Source organism: Aspergillus ibericus, assembly GCF_003184845.1.
Source record: "Aspergillus ibericus CBS 121593 unplaced genomic scaffold BO80scaffold_35, whole genome shotgun sequence".
NCBI classification, from domain to species: Eukaryota; Fungi; Ascomycota; class Eurotiomycetes; order Eurotiales; family Aspergillaceae; genus Aspergillus; species Aspergillus ibericus.
In genome coordinates this window covers 76,526-96,313 of record NW_020292133.1, presented here as the reverse complement: position 1 = coordinate 96,313, position 19,788 = coordinate 76,526, and the positions used below count along the sequence as shown (strand labels likewise).

The following is a 19,788-nucleotide window of genomic DNA, read 5'->3' as shown; positions in this document are numbered from 1 at the left end:
CAACAGTTAGACATAGAAGCAAGATCTCGAAGGTTATGTAACGTTGGTCTCAGTGCAAAACTCTCGTGCCGTCACTTTCGTTGATAAAATCTGGTTTTGTTGCATTGTGTCACGCATGTTTTCAGTATGCCATACAGTCTAGAGTTGCTGTTGCATGCAACCGACTGTAAAGCCGATGAAGAATGTCATCAATGACAGCATTCCACTTGAAATTGCCGAGAATTCCAGTGTAACATGTCCCGAAAAAGAAGTTGCATTCAGCTTTTAAACTAAGTATAAATCTCTGGCAATTATCCTTCAACAGAAAACCATTCATCCACTCTTGACAATCCCACGGCCCAAAGGCCCAATCCACACAACAACACCGCCAAAATGCACGACGACGAGCCCGAGGTCCACTGGTTCAAAGTTATCAACAACAGTGATGCGACTCAAAAATACATCATGTTTGCTCCGCCTCCCACTCCTGACTTTGATACTCCGATCTGGCAGGCCAGCGATGACATTGGCAACGAGACTTCCTGGGAGGTCCACACCACCGCTCCTATCTTTGCTGGTATATCCTTTCCAATCTATGTCGCTTTACACAGAATACCCAGAACCTAGCAGGGGCTATGCTGATACAGAGTTAGGTGTCGGAACCCAAGACGGGACCCAGATCACAGTCAAGGACAGCGGATGGGAGGATTCGGGGATTACTAACGGAGGCCCAGGTAGTTGTATCTTCAAACGCTCCACACTGCTCCCCAAGAAGTACTAACTCAATGTCCAGAGGTTTTCAAACTTAGCTTCGATGGCAATGGAGATCCCGGCCTAGAGGATTTGGGAATTGTCAATGACGCGGGAAATACCTTTAGCGTTTCTATTGAAGATCTCCCAGACAATGGTAAAACGTACGTGATTGTCTTTGGAAAACGCGACGGTCCTAAAAGTGATATTATTGCGCCATGCGCATCTGTGAGTGCCACCCCCCACCTCCTGATAATTCAAAGCTTGTGAATATGACCATTACTGATACCGTCCCGCCCTCTAGATTACTGCCAAGCCAAATACCCACCAGCCGGTGACCCCTATCATCCAGCTGTACTTCTACAACGACTCGGGCACGGCGGGCGGTCTGATTGATTACGATTCGTTGAAGGATAAGGCTGCACATATCGACTTTGCAGTTCATACTCCGGATGCCAGTCTTTGTACCGTGATTCATAAGACGTCGTCGTGGGAAACAGCTTATGACAACACCCTTCCTAATCAAGAGTAGGCCTGTTCATCTTCTGTAAAGGACGGCTGTTTCTATTGGCGAACGAGATATGGATATTGTTCCATCAAAGATCGGGAACAGACCTTATAAAAATACACTAGATAGTATCGAACTAATACCAATCCTTGTCTATGTGATTAATGGGGAAATCATATCGCCACTCAAATTGTTCCAAACGAGGATCAAGCAGATGGTTTTAGCCTAAATATTTTGTTGGCTGGTACGAGACGAATAGGTAATCTAGTGTCGTTTATATTCATACATTTTGTAGAAAAAAAGCATGTTCGCCGAATACTTGATAATTTGGAGTAGCTACAAAATCGTTACGCCTTCGGGATGCAGTTTTCTGCGGACTCTTTTCCTCCTTCAATCCTGGTTTCATCTTTTATTCCATGCATGATTCCTGCGAGGACAGTGAACCGTGACCGAGAACTACCTACACGTCACTTACCGTAAGTTTAAAGTTCGACATCTTGTTTCTCTAAGACCTTCGGTCTCCAGACACTTTCAAAAGGTCTCAGTAAGAAGGTTGAGATAGTGTTCGATTAGGTAATATTGTACATGTATCCAGGTCGCACCCACTATTACTCGCTATCGTAAACTCCCATCCACTAAGTCTACTTCCGACCTTGATGAGAATAAACTCATCCTTCAGCTCCACATTTCAAGCCTCGTGTCCGGATGACGTAAAGGAGCGGCACCCAGCCTCATCCGCGGCCATGATCTGCGATCTCCGCATGCGTGCGAAACACCAAACGAAAGCGGCATCATCTGCAAGGGGTGAATTCACATCCCCAACATAACCATCATGGCCAGGTATAAAGAGGATAAAGGACCCCATCACGAATGTCTATGCTCTCTTCCTAACCACACAAAGAATACCTCTCCCCCGTCTCAGTACTGAAGAAAACCGCAACAATGTCCGACCCTGAAGCCGAAGTCCACTGGTTCAAGCTGTTGAACAACAGTACCAAGGACCAGAACTATATCATGTTTGCTCCTCCTCCTGATCATAACTATCAAGATTTCCAGACTCCAGTATGGGTATCGAAGTTTGTTGAAAATCATGGGTGGTGGGAGGTTCATACCGCGGGGCCGATTTATGCTTGTACGTTATGAAGTCTCCTCCATTGCACCTATTACGTGGATATGTCAAGGTCAGCTGATTGTCATGCACAGATGTCGGACGCCAATATGGGGATACCAAGACGGGCAAGGTTAAAATCGAGAATTTCGCAGTGGCATGGATAGACGACGACTCGAAACCACGTATGTATTTCCTCTGCACATCTTACAGTCTGCTAACCAGTATACTAACATGATATATAGCCGTCTTCGAGTTATCAATTGACTCCCATGGCGCCCCCACCCTGACAAAAACCCAAGAAACATCACAAACACCCGGTGCCTTCATCGTGAAAACCGGGCCCGACTTTTCCGAGAAAGACGCAAACGGCAACGCCTACGTTTTTGGCTTCGGGAAGACGGATGGTGCTACGAAGGAAGTTGCCCCTTGCGCATCGGTGAGCTTCTCCCCACTCAACAGAGTAATCATGCTTCATACGCTAATCCTGGTATTCAGAGTGTGGCTAAAAAAGACCAAAGCGTCCCTGTCAAGCCTGTCATCGAGCTCCACTTCTTCCCCAGTGATGCCAAGCCGGGTGAGTTCATCGATTACAAGACGATTGTCGATAGCGGTAAGACGGGACACGTCCAATTTGCGGGTCACTTGGATGCGACGCTGTGTTATGCGCTTCATAAGATGGAGGGCGAGGAGTGGGCGATGGGGTATACGAAGGAGCCTCCTGTTTGAAGAATCTTCGTGCTGGAGGTATCGCCAGTGGCTTTTGACACAAGGACTGGAAAATATTGCTTGAGGATGGCAGAGAACGGGGTTTTGCTTGTTTGCATTGGCTATGGGCATCATTTGCTGCTGTTTCTCGAATCCATTAGTTCAATCGAATCACCCCTAGAATACCCCGCTGGATAAAGTCTTGATGAGCAGAGGAGTGAAATATATCTTACACAGTCTGTTCCTTTGGTGCAACCAGTTTTACCGTAGCTTGGATGCACGCCGCCCCCCACCCGGAACCTCAATGCTTTGGACAGCTGCACCCTACCATGTGCGGCAATTACAAGCTGAAACGCCCTGTATGGGTTTAGGTCTATAAAGGCGGGGCAGTAGGTACTAGTCCAGGGGACTGGGGGTGTTAGTGCTTTTGGGTTGCAGGTATGCGCCCTTTACTCTGCCATTGCAACAGTCCATACTAAGAAGAATGTACATAGTTAGCCAAGGCCGCAGGCGCAAGTGTCGTCGTGACCACATCTTGCGACGAAAAGGCTTCACAACTGAAGCAGCGCGGAGCCGATCATGGTCTCAATTATCGATCTCAACCAAACTTGGTGGGTATTGCCCGCCAGCTCACCCCGAATGAAGCGGGGGCGGACTATATTCTGGACATCGGTGGTATGGATACACTGGAGCAGAGTTTGAAGTGTATCAAGATGGAGGGGATCATAAATTTGGTTGGCTTTCTTGGAGCTAGTGATAAGCCTCATCCGGGAGTGTTAGAGGCTTTGAGCCATGTCTGCACGATAAGAGGCCTGTGTGTGGGCAGCCGTGCTATGCTGATTGATATGGTGCAAGCGTTTGAGGGAAATGATATCCGTCCAGTTGTTGACAAGCGGGTTTTCAGCTTCGAGGAAGTGAAAGAAGCATTTGAATATCTGGTAGGCTACGTGAATCTGTTTTCGGGGCGACTTAGGATACTATCTGTCGAATTTAGGCCGCTCAGGAACATATGGGCAAAGTCCTTGTACGAATTAATTAAGCTCAACTTGACTTGCCAAGCGAAATTTGTTGTTACCGGGAAGTGCAATGAGAGGGAGATGTTCATCGTAGTTGCCCTTCACGAAAATATCTGTCCTTTGTTCTCATTGTGGTGGGAGTTTCTTGGGGTCGGGTATTGAATTACGATCGGTTCCTGAAGCTGCGCCGAGGAACTGGCTTATGGACAGCCACTTAAGTTATGGACATCCAGATACCAATCTCTAACAACCTTAAAGATATACAATAAAACCCCCAAAGCCTACATCAATAAAATTAGTGTCGCGAGACTAGATATGCATGAAAAGGGAGCCCCTCTGAGCCTATAAAGGTTAACACCAAGGGTAGCACGCATTCAGCAAATACCGACCATCAGGGAAGAATGTATCCGCGGACAAGAACTGGGGAAGCATGCCCTGATTTCTCCACGGGTAGCCATGGAAATAGCCTCGGGCCCGGAAGACCAAATAAACTTCCTATCTTGCGTAACACAGACTGGGTAATAAGGTCTGCCATGTCCTGACAAACCTAAACTTTGAATTGAACGGGCTTCACCATTACCGATACCTTGAATATCCTTAATTCAAATCCCCACGGGCCAAGAATGTACTTCCGCGGAGTGGGGCGTGGCTGGATAATGTTTCCGTCAACATGAGCCTATCCGATATGATATCTGGTATGCATATTTAATCAAGGGCAGGCACATTCCCATCGCCTCTAATTTGGTACTGAAACCGATGTGATCTTCTCTGCATAGCCTATCGCACCCACCATGCCAATGGAAATGGATCGCGAACGCTTCGCAGCGATGTTTCCCGCCGTTCTCGAAGACGCTCTCAGCTACGCCAGAAGCATACATACTCCTCCTGAAGCCTTAGCCTGGCTGCAAAAGGTACTCTCCTCATACCCCCAGCACTCCCAACACCCCACGTACCTCCAAATACCAAAACCATCCAACCCACCCCACACCCATCTCACAACCCCACCAAATACCAAATAACCCATCCTCAGAACATAACCCACAACACCACATCCGGAAAACACCTCCGCGGACTCCTCATCCCCAACACCCACGCGCACAGCCTCTCCCGCCCGCTCACCTCCCCCGAATACACTCTCTCCGCGAAACTCGGCTGGCTGCTCGAACTCCTCCAAGCGTCATTCCTCATCCCCGACGACATCGAAGACCATGATACCGTCCGCCGGGGCAAGGCATCCTGGCATGCTGTCCCGGGGGTGGGGATGAAGGCGATCAATGATGCCGCATTGCTGCAGAGTATTGTATTTTACTTACTGAGGAGGTATTTGAAGGGGACGTGTAGGTGGTATGTGCAGATTGTGGAGTTGTTGCATGAGGTGGTTTTCCGGATAGGGTTGGGGTAGATGGTTGATTTGATTTCTGGGGCTGGGAGTGAGGAGAATGGGGGTGTGGATGGAGAGGGGGAAATAAGTGGAAGATTGAATGGGATTAGTGAGGGGAGGTGTGAGGTTATTGCGAGGATGAAAACAGCGTATTATACCATCTATGCGCCCGTCGTGGTGGGGATGTATCTTGGGGGTGTGGGCACGGAGGAGAATCTGGAGAGAATGAGGAGGATTGCGTTGCGGTTAGGGATTTATTATCAGGTGCAAGATGATTATTTGGATAGTTTTGGGGGACAGGAGCAGATTAAGGAAGGAGTCGGGGAGAGATATTAAGGATGGGAAGTGTAGTTGGTTGATTGTGGAGGCGTTGGGGAGGGTGAATAATGTGCAGAGGGGGGTGTTGGAGTGCTATGGGAGTGGGGAGCCGGGGGCGGTGGAGAGGGTACAGGCGGTTTTTAGGGAGGTGGGAATGAAGAGGGTGTTTGAAGAGTTTGAAGAAGAGTTTATTGAGAGGATGAGAAGGGATGTTGCTGATATAGACAAAAGCACGGGATTAGAGAAGGGTATATTCGTGGATATTATGGGTATTATGTACAGGAGAGATAAATAAGGCCCATAGTGATTTGTACAGTTGTTTCAACCCAGTATGTTGGGGTAAGAATGGAAGGTATGGTGGCGTCATAAACAATATTCGCAAGCCACACTGCGGGCTGATGACAATGCCCATTTAATCATCATGGATGCATTAATGTTCCATCGCTCATCATGGCCAATCATCAATGTCCAGAGGTGTCACGACAGACACAGGAATTCTGAGACCTCATTTGCAACTACGATCTGGGCAGTCCATCCAGTTCGGCATGCTGCGCTGACCGGTCCAGTTCATATATGGGCTCAGCCTGCGCAGGCTGCTTTTGCGACCACGTCTCGTCGAGACCATTATATCCAGCCGCCCCTTGGGGAAGGACATTCGACGCAGTCCGCCGGCGGAAGTATAGAAGCGCTAACATGACCGCGACTAGGACAAATCCAGCTGCAGCCCCCACACCAATCCCGGCTGCCGCCCCAGCACTGATGCCCGAAGAGCCACCTGAGGATGAACTAGCGGTAGCGGACGATGTAGAGGTAGATGAGGTGGTGGTTGACGACGAAGTGGAGGTGGAGGTTGCAACCGCATAAGTTGGCGTACCCGATGCCGTGGGCGGAAGATATTGGATTGTCGCAAGCTGCGATGGGGCGGGAGCGGCCCAGATCTCCTTGGACGGATTGGAGCAATTCACCGTCCCGGAGTCATTTTCACAGCATGCCCAGTATCCTTCGGATGTGTAGACAATCTCGGCATTATTGCGACCTCCTATGGAGTGGAGCACTGTCAGCAACTGTTGGGGCGGCTTGGATGCGGATCGGATTGGACTCACCACATCGCGTCCCGCAGGCGGCATCTTCCAGCGTCTCGTCGGTGCAATCGGCCGCATAATAATAATCTCCTTTTTTTGATCGGGTGTTAACGCAGATGGAATTGCTCAAGCAGTAGTCGCCATTGACGCAGCAGTTCACGTAGGGGTGGGTGGAATTGGTAACACCACATGCAAGATCGGCTTTGATATACTCAATCTCACTATTATGCATGCCATGGCAGGTCGAAGACATGAGGGCGAAATGAATGGTGCGGCCAGTGATGTGTCGCGCGTTGTTGGACTAGTCGAGTTTCCTTTTCTGGGCTGCGCAGGATGGTTCAATTGTACGGGCCTCTGGAGTTAACATTCAGGGATAGTTAAGCTCCAGCCTCAAGCTGACCAGGGCCCGGAAAAACCATTTCTCAATCGCAGGGCTTGGGGGCCAAAAGCTGATCCCCTTCAGCTCAGATGGCATGGATCTGCGGAGATGTGCCCAGGCGAAAGGCCAATGATGGACGCGAGAGGAGCGCCGGTGCGAACTAGCAGCAGTATGGCTGACACTAAGCATCTCGGTTATATCGGGGCACCATTGTTCCGGGCGGTCTTATGAGCCCAAGTGGATCAAGAGCAGGGTCTGCATCCGAGGGTGCCTAGAGGAGGCTCGTGGATGTTTTCCTGAAGCTGACGATCCGATGCAGGAAGGAGGATGCGACCTAGTGTAAGCCTGCTTGGTGAAATCCTACATTATGGATGAGCAAACAACGGATTCTGTTCGGATAGCTCGACTGTGAATATAGTCTGCCGACTGATTGCTTTCATCCTGTATCAGGCCAGGTGTTTGCTCGCTAGACAGCAATCGGACTTGCCGACAATGGTGTCAGCCTCACCGCCTACTTCATCCAAGGCTAGACTGGCAGAATGAGACACATGATGACATGTCCAAGATGGACAGGCGGTGAGAATTGTTACAGCAACCGGGTGTGGCTGTGGCTGTGGCTTAAGCAGTGGTGGATTTGTGGCTGAGTCACTTGTGACACCGGTCGCCATCTTGTATTCAATTAAGAGACAATTGCCAACTTTAGAGACCGAAAGTGAGATTGAGAGCCTATATTATCCCTCATATCTTCATCTTCTGCAAAATTCATATGCTTTTAACAACTCATGTTTGTGGGCGAACGCTGTTTTGTCTGAAACATGTCATAGGACCTTGCGTGCACATGAGTATCGATTTATCATATGCCTTGTTAACAGCCCGAGAGAGGCATAAGCTCGTCTCGGTAGAGGATGTATCTTATTTACATGATATGCTATCCTCATAAAGGCAGCTGAGGCGAGGTCGAGTAATCCAGCTCCTGCCTCCTCGGGTAAATATATAATGTTTGTCGATAAGGTATCAACCACCGTAGCTCAAATTGCGTCATTTAGATGGACTAGAATGAGCCCAGACACAACATATAAGACAGCTTCAGTGAGTTGCAGCTGTTACAAAATGCAACAGGCATGTCCTTAGACTGAACAACAACGCTAATTGGAAGCATGCAAAGGATATCACCACAGGTAGAGTACGACACAAATATCTGGCAAGATGATATTGCTGGGAAGGTATCCAGACTTGGAAAAGTCTAGCCCAGACTATTCTCGCGGGCCTTAACCCAATTTATCTTGATTCTCCTCAAGCAGGAGGTCGCACAGTCTACGGTTTCCTCCATGTCTCCAGAAACAATGGCTTATACTAAGAATTGGATGACATGTGGTAATCCAGTGAGTGCAGGCAATTTCCAGGGACATTCGGTCGCCGTTAGAGTCTCTTATCAAGCACTCAAGCAAATTCTCAATCTCCGTCGATCCTAAATAGGAAAAGTGACTTCCTTCGCCCATCAGCATGTGACTCTTTTGCTAGAATGCGACTGCTTTATAATAATTATTCCGACTGAATCTGGAGCCAATCGGCGTGCCAATTGTCCAACGCGGGGAGTAAGGAGCTAGGCAACTTTTCCACGAATTGGGGAATTACCAACATGGGGTTCGAATATCAAAGGATCTTTACATAATGTCAACCCGTCAGTGGTGCTCCGCGATATGCGTATTTTTATTTTTCTGGCAAAGTGTTTAGGTGCATAATACATGATCTCGGCGAGCTTCCAGGTAAAATGTCGCGATCAATGGTAGACAAACCGCATGACATATGGCTCCATCTTGCGCTTACTACCCAGGGCTTGGGCCATAAAAGGAGCGTTTATCATGCCTCCCGGGAAGAACAGGCACACAGAATTAACAAGGGCACATAAGATGCGCATTGACTACACAGGGCTGACCGATTCTCCATATTTTGCAGATGCAAGACCGATCGTCTGATTCCTATTCAGGGCACTTATCTAGTAAGCTTGGCTTCGAATACAGTAGTCGATCATGCCGGCAATAGAGTCTCATCCTCCAACGGTCAGACAACCATGTGTTCGTGAAAAATCCGAAATTATCGATCCAAGTGGATCGGCGGGTGGGGTGTGGAAACCGTCCGGTGGACTACGGTCTGGATCTGCAGCCATCATGAAATGAGACTAATTTCAGCCCTCAAGTCTCCATTGGAAGCTGCAACACCATCTGCCGGTGGAGTTCACACGCGTCGACGAATCCGTTCCCCGCCCGAGGTTGACGGATGAAACAAGCCCGGGCCCTGCAGGCCACAGGGGCATATATACGATATGGCCGTCATGATTCCTCCGCACGCCCTCCAACCCTCCCCCAAATGTAATCTTCTTCACTTCTCCGTCCTTTCTTTGCAGACGGCCAGTCGGTCTCGCCATGGAAGAGATTTGGGAGAGAGACCTCACCCCCGAGCGAATAGCCTATCTGGCGCAGTCTCGGATTCCCGAGATCATCGCCTGTAATACGGTACTGATCGTGTTCGCGACCGGTGGGTTGCTGGTGCGTCTTTTCGTCCGGATGCGCTATCTCACGGGCATCAATCTCGATGATCTGCTATGCTTGACCAGTTGGGTACGCATTTACCGCTATCTTCGTCTATCTATGCACTCACTGACAATGTAAATTCTGTTTAGATTTTTACCTTCGTTTTGTGTTTTACTTGCATGTTGAGTGAGTAGCTGCCACAGACAAGCGAAGGTATGAGGTATCCTAACGGTTCTCTTAGTGACCAAGTATGGATTTGGCAGGCATATTGGTGTGATCGATATGAGCGATCGGGGCATGTTCCTGAGGGTATGGTGTTTACCAAGACTATGAGCCCCACGCCGCTGTCCGCTGACTACTCGGTTTGCAGCTCAACTTCGTCACGATGCTCGCCTACGTTATCGCCCTCGGATTTATCAAGACTTCCTTCTGCGTCCTCTACCTGAGTATATTCCCCGGGAAGAAGTTTCGCATCGGCTGTTGGTGTGTGCTGGCCATCATCGCCGCCGAGACAATTTCGGAAATCCTTGTTGTGATATTTCAATGTTGGCCGGTCCACAAAGCATGGGATGCCACGGGGCTGGTGGAGGGCCACTGTGTGAACATGACAGCATTTTACTATGCGAATTTTGGGATCAAAATGGCCAGTGATTTGGCCCTCTTCTTGATGCCGATGCCAAAACTGGTGCGATTGAAGATGACGGTCGGAAAGCGCGTGGGCTTGGTAATGATGTTCAGTCTGGGTCTTCTGTATGGCGCCTTTCAATCCAAGATGGCAGCAAAGCTAACCACCTGACTGATAGTGTTTGTGTGACATCCGTCATTCGAGTTTCTTATATGAACCCTTTCTCTGTCGACCACACCTGTGCGTTACGATCAATCTTCACATCCCTATTTACATCCTACTAACATACGGTCAGGGTCGTTGGTCAACACAATGAACTGGTCCTGCGTCGAAGTCGGGGTTGCCGTCTTTATTGCGTGCATTCCCTCGTTCAAATCGCTCATCACTGCCCGCTTCCCAGGACTGCAGCGTCTGCTCGGCTTTTCCACCCAGGGCGAGTCTAACGGCCCGTCAAAAATGTACAGCACCACAACCCGTCGGACGAACAACGGGATGCCTATTGGGGGGCAGCACAGCATCAGACTAAAACCGGTGACAGGACTCAGCAGTGCAGAGGTGGAAACCACGAATGAATCCCAGGAGCGCATCGTCTGCCCAGGCATTCAGGTGACGACCTATGTTTCTGTGAACGAGACCGTCTGAGTGCGGATAAATGAGTTCTATGCTATACTTCTTTGTTATATCTTATGCAATCTGATCATTATGACTACATTTTACTCTCGTTCACACTGCTCCTTCTCTCACTGTTGTGATGTATCGCTTCCTCCGATGGTGTGTCGGCGCAGCGGTGGGTCTTCATCGCTCTAGCCAGACTACTCTAATCCCACTCCAGGCACTTCCCCGTCCATTGAGCTCAGGGGAATCAGTTGACATCGAAACGCCGACGCCAAGGAATTTAAGTCAAGGCGGTGGATCCTTTGCATCCTGGGGGATTGGAGGAGAAAGTTAGGACCTGACTCGGTGAAACCCTCAGATAATCCGTTAATCTATGCCTGTCACGCTACGGCCGCACCAGTGGAGTCTAAACCAAGTAAGGCCCGAACCCGCCTTGTCACTGGCAGAAATTTCCCGGGACCCACTACCTAAATCGACCTCATGGACGGCCAAATGCCTGAAGGAATCTATTTCGCCGAAACCTTATCACGGTTTCTAATCTACATCCAACACCCGTTGAGTCTATTCCGTCTGTCGCCCGACAGAACAAAAATAGCCCGTTCACACGTGTGATGTATCATGTGTGCCCCTCCATATGAAAACTTTGCCACATTCGTGTTGACTGACTTAAGCATTTAGTAATTGCCGGGAACCAGGGTACAGCCCTGAGGTACCTGACACTATCCCTGCCAAGAAGAGGCTTGGACCCGCCGTTTTACCTTAAAACACTGGCTAGACCAACATCCGTGGTCCAGCAGGTGAGCAAATGACACAGCCCGTCGGCTCTAGAAAGTGAATCTGACTCGTGGATGTCCGGTTGTTATCTTGACCCTGCATGGATTGATCGCCTCTTCAAGATATGACACCTCGATATTGAGGTTGTCTATTTTTGCGGAAACCGTTGGATTTAATATATAGCAATATAACTCCAACGGGGCTTCATGATTAATATATGCACTCGATATTGAGTATGGCATGATGCGACCGTCACCTCCTCATGGAGGTTAATCAGTCACCGGTCGGACTTGAAGGTCTGAGTGTCAGCAGACTCTCTTTTCGGGCCTGGTTTTAATTGCTGCATTACGCCACTGCCCAAAGGCTGTAGAAGGAAGACCGCCCTTTTCACACGGGATCTTTACCAGCCGACAATGGCATTACAGACGCTGGATTTTGTAACTCACATCCCCAATAAGATGACAGGAAGCAGACTTGTCAAGATTGAAGTTATGCTATGCCCTATTTTAGGCTTTTGGTGACTGTGTGGGCTCAAAACCTGATCTACGGCATACAGATTATTAAGGATTGACTGAACTCGCGTTGAAAAGCCATGAACTGCAGCACGATTGATACGAACATAGGGGATTGATTGATGCCTACTTACACTGGAGTAGGAGGAGGCTCTCGAAGAGCTATGCATCTTGAAATACAGTCTGAAAATATACACGAAATAAACCACCTTCATGACTAGTGCATGGACTCATTAGAGGCCAACATAACTAGTTATAAAGTGCTTTCATGACTAATCGAGGACACTCGATCTACATTATCGATCCTTGCACCAAGTATCATATGAATATGGGTCCTTACTATCACCCCGTCCCGTTGATGCGGGCATATGAAGCAAACCCCATAGTTATGGTCCTTGACAATAAGATCGACCCCAGTAGCAGAATATGACCTCCTGAATATCCCAATGCACGTAGCTGAAAGGCGAAGCAGATCATACAGTCATAAACATTTTATCTGCCTAAGAGGTAAATATATTAAACAATTCCGTCGAGATTACGCGTTCCACAATTCGAACCTTCCACAACCCTTCCTTAACAATAGCTTAATGTGCCTGATGTGGGCCTAGATATCTTATGAAAAGAAGATCCAGTTCATCAACTGTGGGTATTGTGGCTATATGAAATACAGCATCCACATACCCACAACAGTTGGAAACGAGAACAAATATCTCCGGACGCCCCATACGGCCAAGCTTTGTGCATTTTCTCGGAGCATGGACCGCCACGTGTGATTTGTTCCAGGAATATAATAACCTTTAACCATTCAGTGGGTCTATTTTTGATAATCGGGTATTTGTTTTGCGGTCAGGGGGTTCCTAGTTTGTTCAGGTTTCAACTTTTTTGGTAGGCAGGGAGGTCACCTGACCATATATTCTCGTGGCCTAGTTTGGCTCGATAAGACTTCATCCTCAATGAGCTAATGTGACATTGATTGTCGTGATAATTTCCACTGCGCATGCCTTTAGGCAGGACAGGATACTCTTCTGGACCTCGGTTTGCATCATATGGCCACGGTCTTGTGCCTAACTGTTGGTCTTGCAGTCTAGGTGTCTGTTCGCGCTGACTATCAGGTTTGCTTTGTGACCTCTCCCTCACATTGCAATCGAATGCCTTGAGCCTCGTCAGATTCTGTCAATATCCTAATAAGATCCATTATCTTCCAGATTCCCAAGGTCTCAATACTCCTTCGACCCTCCTTTGACTTCCAGCATGATACATCTATACACAGCTCAGTCCTCGCGCGCGATATTTCGAAAATCTATTTACTTCATTCCCGAGATTGCATCACTACACTCACCAAAAGTCATCTGACATCGAAAGATGGACCTCACTACTTCCTCACCATTAGCAAGATCACCAGATCCTCACCTCTCCGATACTATATTTATCCCGCCTACCTCTACCCCAGACATCAACAACCTCAGAATCCTACGACGGCTCGCCTCAATCTACCACCTGATCATCAAACAGAAACAAGCTGAAGGGACCTACCTCTACCCAAGCCAACACAGACGCCGACCCGTCTTGGATCCCCTCACTATCCACAACCGATTCAAGCCTAAACCCCTGAAAACCTACAATGTGACCAGGTCATTCCACCAACTCCCGCTCAAAGCCCATCTAAACGGGTCAAACCCCCGAGTGTGACCCAGGCACACCCGTCACACACCCCAGAGATGATGTCACACAAAGCCGTCAAGAACCTTTCGGGCAGTTTATACTCCCACATCAATGTCGCACACGGCTCGCTGCATGACATAGCCTTATTTTCCGACGTTGCAAGATGCACCGGTTCCCGGAATCATGCACGAAATGGGATGCTTTTTCCGAAGATGAGGAGGGATGTGTCGTGGAGTGTGGGTGGGATTGATGGAGGGTAGCGGACATCGAATTGGCAAATGGTACGTGCCGATGAGGAGTTGGATGATTATATATTTCCGGGGTTGGGATAGGCAATCGGCTTCACAAACGGATTGAAATACTTCTGGATCAACGCTATCATGTTGTGGAAAACCCTCCTCGCGATGACTGTCCTGTTGGGCACCATCCTCCCAGTCATGGGAATCCCCACTGCCAATATCACCTCCGATGACCCCGACGATGACACTGATCCCCAGGCTCTGGAAAAATATGTCTTTGCTCACTTCATGGTACGTAGCCCTTCCCCCCATACCAAGCACATACTAAGAAAACCAGGTCGGCATCGTCGAAAACTACCAACTAGCCGACTGGATCACCGACATGACCATCGCGCAATCCATCGGCATCGACGCCTTCGCCCTCAACTGCGCCAGCATCGACAAATACACACCCACCCAGCTAGCTCTCGCCTACCAAGCCGCCCAACAAGTCAACTTCAAAGTCTTCATCTCCTTCGACTTCGCCTACTGGAGCAACGGCGACACGGCCAAGATCACCGAATACATGCAAAAGTACTCAAACCACCCGGCCCAAATGCAATACAAGGGCGGGGCACTGGTGAGTACTTTCGTCGGGGATAGCTTTAACTGGGGTCCTGTGAAGCAGGGCACCTCGCATCCCATTCATGCGGTGCCGAATTTGCAGGATCCGGCTGCCGCGTCGAGTAATGGACAACGGGGAGCGGATGGGGCGTTTTCGTGGTATGCGTGGCCGACGGATGGGGGGAATAGTATTGTTAATCGGCCGATGGATACGGTTTGGGATGAGAGGTATGTCAAGGACTTGGCGGGGGCGACTTATATGGCTCGTTCGTATACCTTTTTTTCTTTTTTGGTCGTTGGATGTGGATGGGCGCTAATATTGACAGCTGTTTCGCCATGGTTCGCAACACACTTCAACAGCAAGAACTGGGTATTCATCTGTGAGAATCTCCCCACGCTGCGATGGGAGGAAATGCTTTCCCTCAAGCCGAGCTTGATAGAGATCATCTCCTGGAATGGTATGTACCATACAGCCCCCTTTCAAGGAAGCAGGTCCGTTAACAGCGAATAGACTACGGCGAATCGCACTACATCGGCCCCTACGCCGCCCACCACAGCGACGACGGATCCTCCCAATGGGCAAAAGACATGCCCCACGACGCGTGGCTCGATCTCTACAAGCCGTACATTGCCGCCTACAAATCCGGAGCTAGTAAACCTACCATCGAGAAAGACGGACTCGTGTACTGGTACCGTCCCACTCCGAAGGGGGTGACATGTCCGGAGGATCCCATGCCAGCTCCGAACGGCGTCAACATGCTCACTGATAGTATCTTTGTGGCGACGATGTTGACGAGTCCGGCTACGTTGATCGTGACGAGTGGATCAAATGGTCCGGTGAGGGTTGAGGTGCCGGCTGGGATTGTTACGTCGAAGGTGCCGATGGGGGTGGGTGCGCAGGTCTTTGAGGTGAGTCGGGATGGGAAGACGATTTTGAGTGGGAAGGGGGGGTTGGATGTTAAGGATCGGACGAAGTATTATAACTTTAATGTGTTTGTTGGGGGGGTGTAAGCTGGACTGGGTATGACCTTGGTTCGGAGGATGTGGAAAGAGTGGTACAGGCACAGGTTTCTGTACTGGCTGAAAGATCCACGAGCCACATCGGTGTATGACAACAACGGTCGCAACGGTGTCGATGAGCGAGGTGTCATGTCATCAGTCTCACAGAATGTAGGGAGATCATTAGCAAAATGACGAGGGAATGACATTCATTCTCGTATTTGATCCTTCAACTATGCTCGTTGTGTTATGCCACAGAAGCCCGCCGCACTACACGAACAAATCAATATTTCGAAAGTCTCATGTCCAACCCGCCGGATGCATATAAACTTCATCGTAGAGATGGATAGTACATACGACCATAGGGTGTGGAAAACAGGGCTTCCCGTCCGCTCAGCCGTACTTAAGCCACACGCCGGGAGGTTAGTAGTTGGGTGGGTGACCACCAGCGAATCCCTTCTGTTGTATGTTTTTTTCTCTGCAACTGGTTTCCTTACCATTCAATTTTTTTTTCTTTTTTCTATTTTCTTTTTTCTGGGATTGGCGTGGGAGGTGGTTGTTGTCGCTGTAGACGGCTTCCGGACGCAAAGGAACCAACGTTATATGTCAAGAACCACGTAGACCAAAAGTGATATATCCCCTCTTAGCCTGGGGCATAGAAGGTAAAAATATGGCATGTCTCAACATTATATAACACTAGGCTAGGGCCAACACAAGATCAGACAGGCATTCTGGACTGGTCTTCAGTAGTGATGTTTTGAGGAGTGCTGACAAGGAGAAGTTGAGTATCTTGGGTTTTATTTAATCGAATAAGCTACTATGATCCATCTAGAGTTGAGCTGTAGTCGTCATTGTGTTATGTAGGTCTTCATAGATTGATAATAATTCTGTTTAGGGAACCACACCACTCTCATTTTCTTGGAATGTCGATATCCCGGGGGATATAAGCATCAAAGCGAAATGTAGTAAGCCAAGCTGCTCCTCGGGCTAGCCAATATTTCCCTTGTGAGTTCTTACAGTTATGAAATGCGGCGCAATGGTACTTACTATTCCGCCTTCGGAATATGCCTCGAACTATAGAGTTAGGTTTCGGGGAAATTGAAGGTGACAAGATGCTTCGGTTGGGTTGTCCGGGTAGGGTAGGTATCTACGTGCTTGTCCTGGTCTGCTTAATCATGATGGTTTGGAAACAGCATGGGACAGTGTGCATCCGTCTTGAAATGTTTGGATTACTGGATCGTGTTATCAGAGCGTGAATATATCTTCTCGTTATACCTACGTGGAGAAAGACGATTCGGACACGCGGATACTTCCAATGCCGCCTGGACTATGTCCCCGACATGCACTTATCGCAACCAGTCCGTCCCTATAGGCACAAGTTCCTCTAACTGATAGGAGCAAACGACGCAGAGGCCCGAAAGTCTCTGCTCGAGAACCCAACATGCGCTTCTATTCTTCCACTTGGAATGGCCCATTGCTGCTTCACTATATCCCAGTTACTGAGGTCCCTTCTGGTTAAAGCGTATGTGACCGTCTTTGACTCCCCATGTTCGGGATGCACCTTTTCAAACCCGCGCAAGATATTTACCGGTGAAGGACTGTTCCTCTTCACAGGAGGAAGGCTTACGTAGAGCTGGGGAACAGCAGCACCGGTAACATCTCCTGTGTTTGTTACCGTTACTGAGACCGAATAAAGCTCATCCCACAGATGGGGGTTTCCGTCTGGAAGGGTCTGCGAGATTGGAGGAAGAGCGGAGATGTTGCCGTGACGGAGAGAAGTGATATCAATTTCTTTGTCGATAGAAAACGTCGTATACGAAAGACCATACCCGAATTCATATTGAACGGTTTCATTGTAGTAGTCAAAATGACCTGTGGGTACGAAAGGCTGTTAGTCTACCTGAAAGATTGGATGAGGGAGCAAAGCGTACGGTAGTCAATTAGCGTTCCCTCTTTGAAGTCAGACTGCCATGCCGTCGGATCGGTGGTGTTCTGCAAGCTAGTAGAGTTCGTGATTGCAGCGAATGAATAGTCTGATTGCGTCCTGGCAATTGTGTACGGTAGATGACCTGAGGGGTTAACGTCACCCCAGAGCACATTGGCAATGCTGCTCCCGGCTTCTTGCCCGGGGAAGTGGGCTGCCAGGATAGCAGTGACGTTGGGATGGTCAGCCCAAGGAAGAAAATTAATACCGTTAGAGTGCGTCACGACAACGGTGTTAGAACACTGTGATGCGATCTTCTCCACGACCTGATCACCTTTCCAATCCGTGTGGAGGGTAGTTCGATCTTCTCCCTCTGTGGCCCAGCTCTTCAGGAACACGAGGCAAACATCAGGAGAAGACGGTAGTAAGGCGGCAAGACTGAACTGATTAGTTTTCCTGATGTGGTTGCAGTCTGACAGATGAGAGGACTCACTATGGACTGTTTTCCTCAATGATAGCGGTATTGTTTAGCACATATTGAACGAGCGTTTCTTTTTAAAAGCCCGTGCGCCGCTTGATCGCCTCCAAGGGGCTCACAATGTAACTGAACAGACCAGATCCGGAGCCTCCTCCCGCTGCTACGACACCGTACTCGTAGTTACCAACCCCATTGAAATAGAAGACTGACATTCCATTCGTAAAGTCTCCTGCATCATTGCCAAGGACTGCGATTTGCTTCGGCCTGGATCCGAATGAGATACGACCACCCTACGGTCGCCTGTCGGGTAGAATATGATCGGAACGAGAAAAATGGCACAAAGGTCTATGAGACCGTTACCGAGCCATCGTCCTTGCAAGACTGGACCGATGCGACATTCCAAGTTATTTCCACCGGTATATCAGGACCCGAATGGTGCAATTCAGACCCTCCTGTCCCGGCACTGCCGACTCTCTTCCTTCTGAAGACCTCATCAGAGGACGCTACATTCCGTGCAAATCTTGTTCTTCGTGCTCATCATGATATAATTGACGGAATTGGGACTTTGGTTCTGTTCAACAATTTATTCACCCATGCTGCAGAGGCCTATGCGCAGCGTACCAGCTGCTGCCTCCCGCAGTCTGGCGGGGAATGGGTCAACCTGAGTCCACCTCTTCGTGTGGCTGCTGCGATACCGGACAACTTATCTACCCACCCAAGAGGAGCGACTACAAGACATTTCAAGAACGAATGCCTTGGTCAAGGAGAACGTTGAGATCGCAAGCCCTCAATTCAACAAGCAGAACGCTTTCCCAGGAAAACACCAGCGTGTCGCCATCTCTATTTCCCCGGACTAGACGAAGCATTTGCTTGAGAAATGTCGAGCAGCGGGCTTAAGTGTCACTCATGCCTACCATGCTGCTATTGCGGCTACTGTCCGCGATAAACAGGAACGTAGTACAGAGGGGCGCAACGTCCGCTACATCAACTACTGTCTTAGAAATGAACGTGCCTACTGTCAAGGGCCATATAGCACGTCGGCACATCCTGTATCGGTGTACTATTCTGTGTCCGGGCGATGCTGAACAGTCGACATGCATGTTCCAAGCTTACATAGCGATGCACAAACCGCCATTACCGAATCCGACACCAAGTCTGAATTTATGAACATAGCTCGCCCAATCCGCCACTTCTACCTCGACATACGAGACGACAATGAGCACATTTCCCTCGTTCCTGCATTTTGGGCGATGTCTACCATTCCATATCCTGTTGACGAGATCACGCATGGTATTCCAGCCCGCAACGATACGCCGTCCGTATCAATCTCCAGCATGGGTATTCTAGATAAGGTGATAAGGCCTGAGCACGGACCCTTTCAACTGGATGATCCATGGGTTACCGGGGAAGAACTCGGAACCGGGATTGGGTTGTTTCTGGGTACTTGGAAAGGGAGATTGGCATTGAGTGCAGCGTATAATGAAGCTTGGCATGAAAAAGAAGAGGTGCTGGATTTCTTGGAGTGTTGTAATCGTGTCACGTTTTTGGGGCTTGGGGTTGATGAGTGATGATACATTTGGTTTGAGTTTGATTTATA

At 49.0% G+C, this 19,788-nt stretch overlaps 7 protein-coding genes across 7 annotated transcripts; 6 read left to right on the top strand and 1 right to left on the bottom strand.

Moving 5' to 3' along the window:
* Positions 1 to 332: 332 nt before the first annotated feature.
* On the top strand, positions 333 to 1,261 carry BO80DRAFT_412340 (uncharacterized protein; the record flags this gene model as incomplete). The annotated part of the gene is made up of 4 exons (XM_025718016.1): positions 333 to 556; positions 633 to 716; positions 773 to 957; positions 1,034 to 1,261. The coding sequence occupies exons 1-4, from the start codon at positions 373 to 375 to the stop codon at positions 1,259 to 1,261; spliced, it is 681 nt and encodes a 226-aa protein (XP_025572802.1). The 5' UTR covers positions 333 to 372.
* Positions 1,262 to 2,128: 867 nt separating this feature from the next.
* Positions 2,129 to 4,092, top strand: BO80DRAFT_466918 (NAD(P)-binding protein; the record flags this gene model as incomplete). Its single annotated transcript, XM_025722814.1, has 6 exons — positions 2,129 to 2,369; positions 2,441 to 2,530; positions 2,591 to 2,784; positions 2,844 to 3,068; positions 3,548 to 3,991; positions 4,048 to 4,092. Exons 1-6 carry the CDS (start codon positions 2,180 to 2,182, stop codon positions 4,090 to 4,092), a joined length of 1,188 nt encoding a protein of 395 aa, XP_025572801.1. The 5' UTR covers positions 2,129 to 2,179.
* Positions 4,093 to 4,860: 768 nt separating this feature from the next.
* BO80DRAFT_495499 (FPP/GGPP synthase family protein) lies at positions 4,861 to 6,063 on the top strand (the record flags this gene model as incomplete). Its single annotated transcript, XM_025723950.1, has 4 exons — positions 4,861 to 4,980; positions 5,100 to 5,467; positions 5,546 to 5,714; positions 5,767 to 6,063. The coding sequence occupies 4 exons, from the start codon at positions 4,861 to 4,863 to the stop codon at positions 6,061 to 6,063; spliced, it is 954 nt and encodes a 317-aa protein (XP_025572800.1).
* Positions 6,064 to 6,283: 220 nt separating this feature from the next.
* BO80DRAFT_457300 (uncharacterized protein) lies at positions 6,284 to 7,103 on the bottom strand (the record flags this gene model as incomplete). The annotated part of the gene is made up of 2 exons (XM_025722224.1): positions 6,284 to 6,807; positions 6,872 to 7,103. The coding sequence occupies 2 exons, from the start codon at positions 7,101 to 7,103 to the stop codon at positions 6,284 to 6,286; spliced, it is 756 nt and encodes a 251-aa protein (XP_025572799.1).
* A 2,268-nt stretch (positions 7,104 to 9,371) lies between these two features.
* BO80DRAFT_479659 (uncharacterized protein) lies at positions 9,372 to 11,073 on the top strand. The gene is made up of 6 exons (XM_025723308.1): positions 9,372 to 9,847; positions 9,910 to 9,946; positions 10,002 to 10,069; positions 10,131 to 10,510; positions 10,564 to 10,625; positions 10,681 to 11,073. The coding sequence occupies exons 1-6, from the start codon at positions 9,653 to 9,655 to the stop codon at positions 11,025 to 11,027; spliced, it is 1,089 nt and encodes a 362-aa protein (XP_025572798.1). The 5' UTR covers positions 9,372 to 9,652; the 3' UTR covers positions 11,028 to 11,073.
* Positions 11,074 to 14,328: 3,255 nt separating this feature from the next.
* BO80DRAFT_361445 (glycoside hydrolase family 71 protein) lies at positions 14,329 to 15,801 on the top strand (the record flags this gene model as incomplete). The annotated part of the gene is made up of 4 exons (XM_025716012.1): positions 14,329 to 14,478; positions 14,525 to 15,056; positions 15,117 to 15,248; positions 15,302 to 15,801. 4 exons carry the CDS (start codon positions 14,329 to 14,331, stop codon positions 15,799 to 15,801), a joined length of 1,314 nt encoding a protein of 437 aa, XP_025572797.1.
* Positions 15,802 to 17,255: 1,454 nt separating this feature from the next.
* Positions 17,256 to 19,759, top strand: BO80DRAFT_457296 (uncharacterized protein; the record flags this gene model as incomplete). Its single annotated transcript, XM_025722223.1, has 6 exons — positions 17,256 to 17,311; positions 17,370 to 17,416; positions 18,437 to 18,870; positions 18,914 to 19,019; positions 19,080 to 19,260; positions 19,300 to 19,759. 6 exons carry the CDS (start codon positions 17,256 to 17,258, stop codon positions 19,757 to 19,759), a joined length of 1,284 nt encoding a protein of 427 aa, XP_025572796.1.
* Positions 19,760 to 19,788: the final 29 nt, after the last annotated feature.

What these genes read in the sequence shown, in the direction of transcription:
- BO80DRAFT_479659 (XM_025723308.1), top strand. Translation starts at nt 9,653, where the DNA reads ATGGAAGAGATTTGGGAGAGAGACCTCACCCCCGAGCGAATAGCCTAT. An exon ending in ATGTTCAGTCTGGGTCTTCT is followed by an intron (nt 10,511 to 10,563) that starts GTATGGCGCCTT and finishes CCTGACTGATAG; the next exon opens with TGTTTGTGTGACATCCGTCA. An exon ending in TTTCTCTGTCGACCACACCT is followed by an intron (nt 10,626 to 10,680) that starts GTGCGTTACGAT and finishes ACATACGGTCAG; the next exon opens with GGTCGTTGGTCAACACAATG.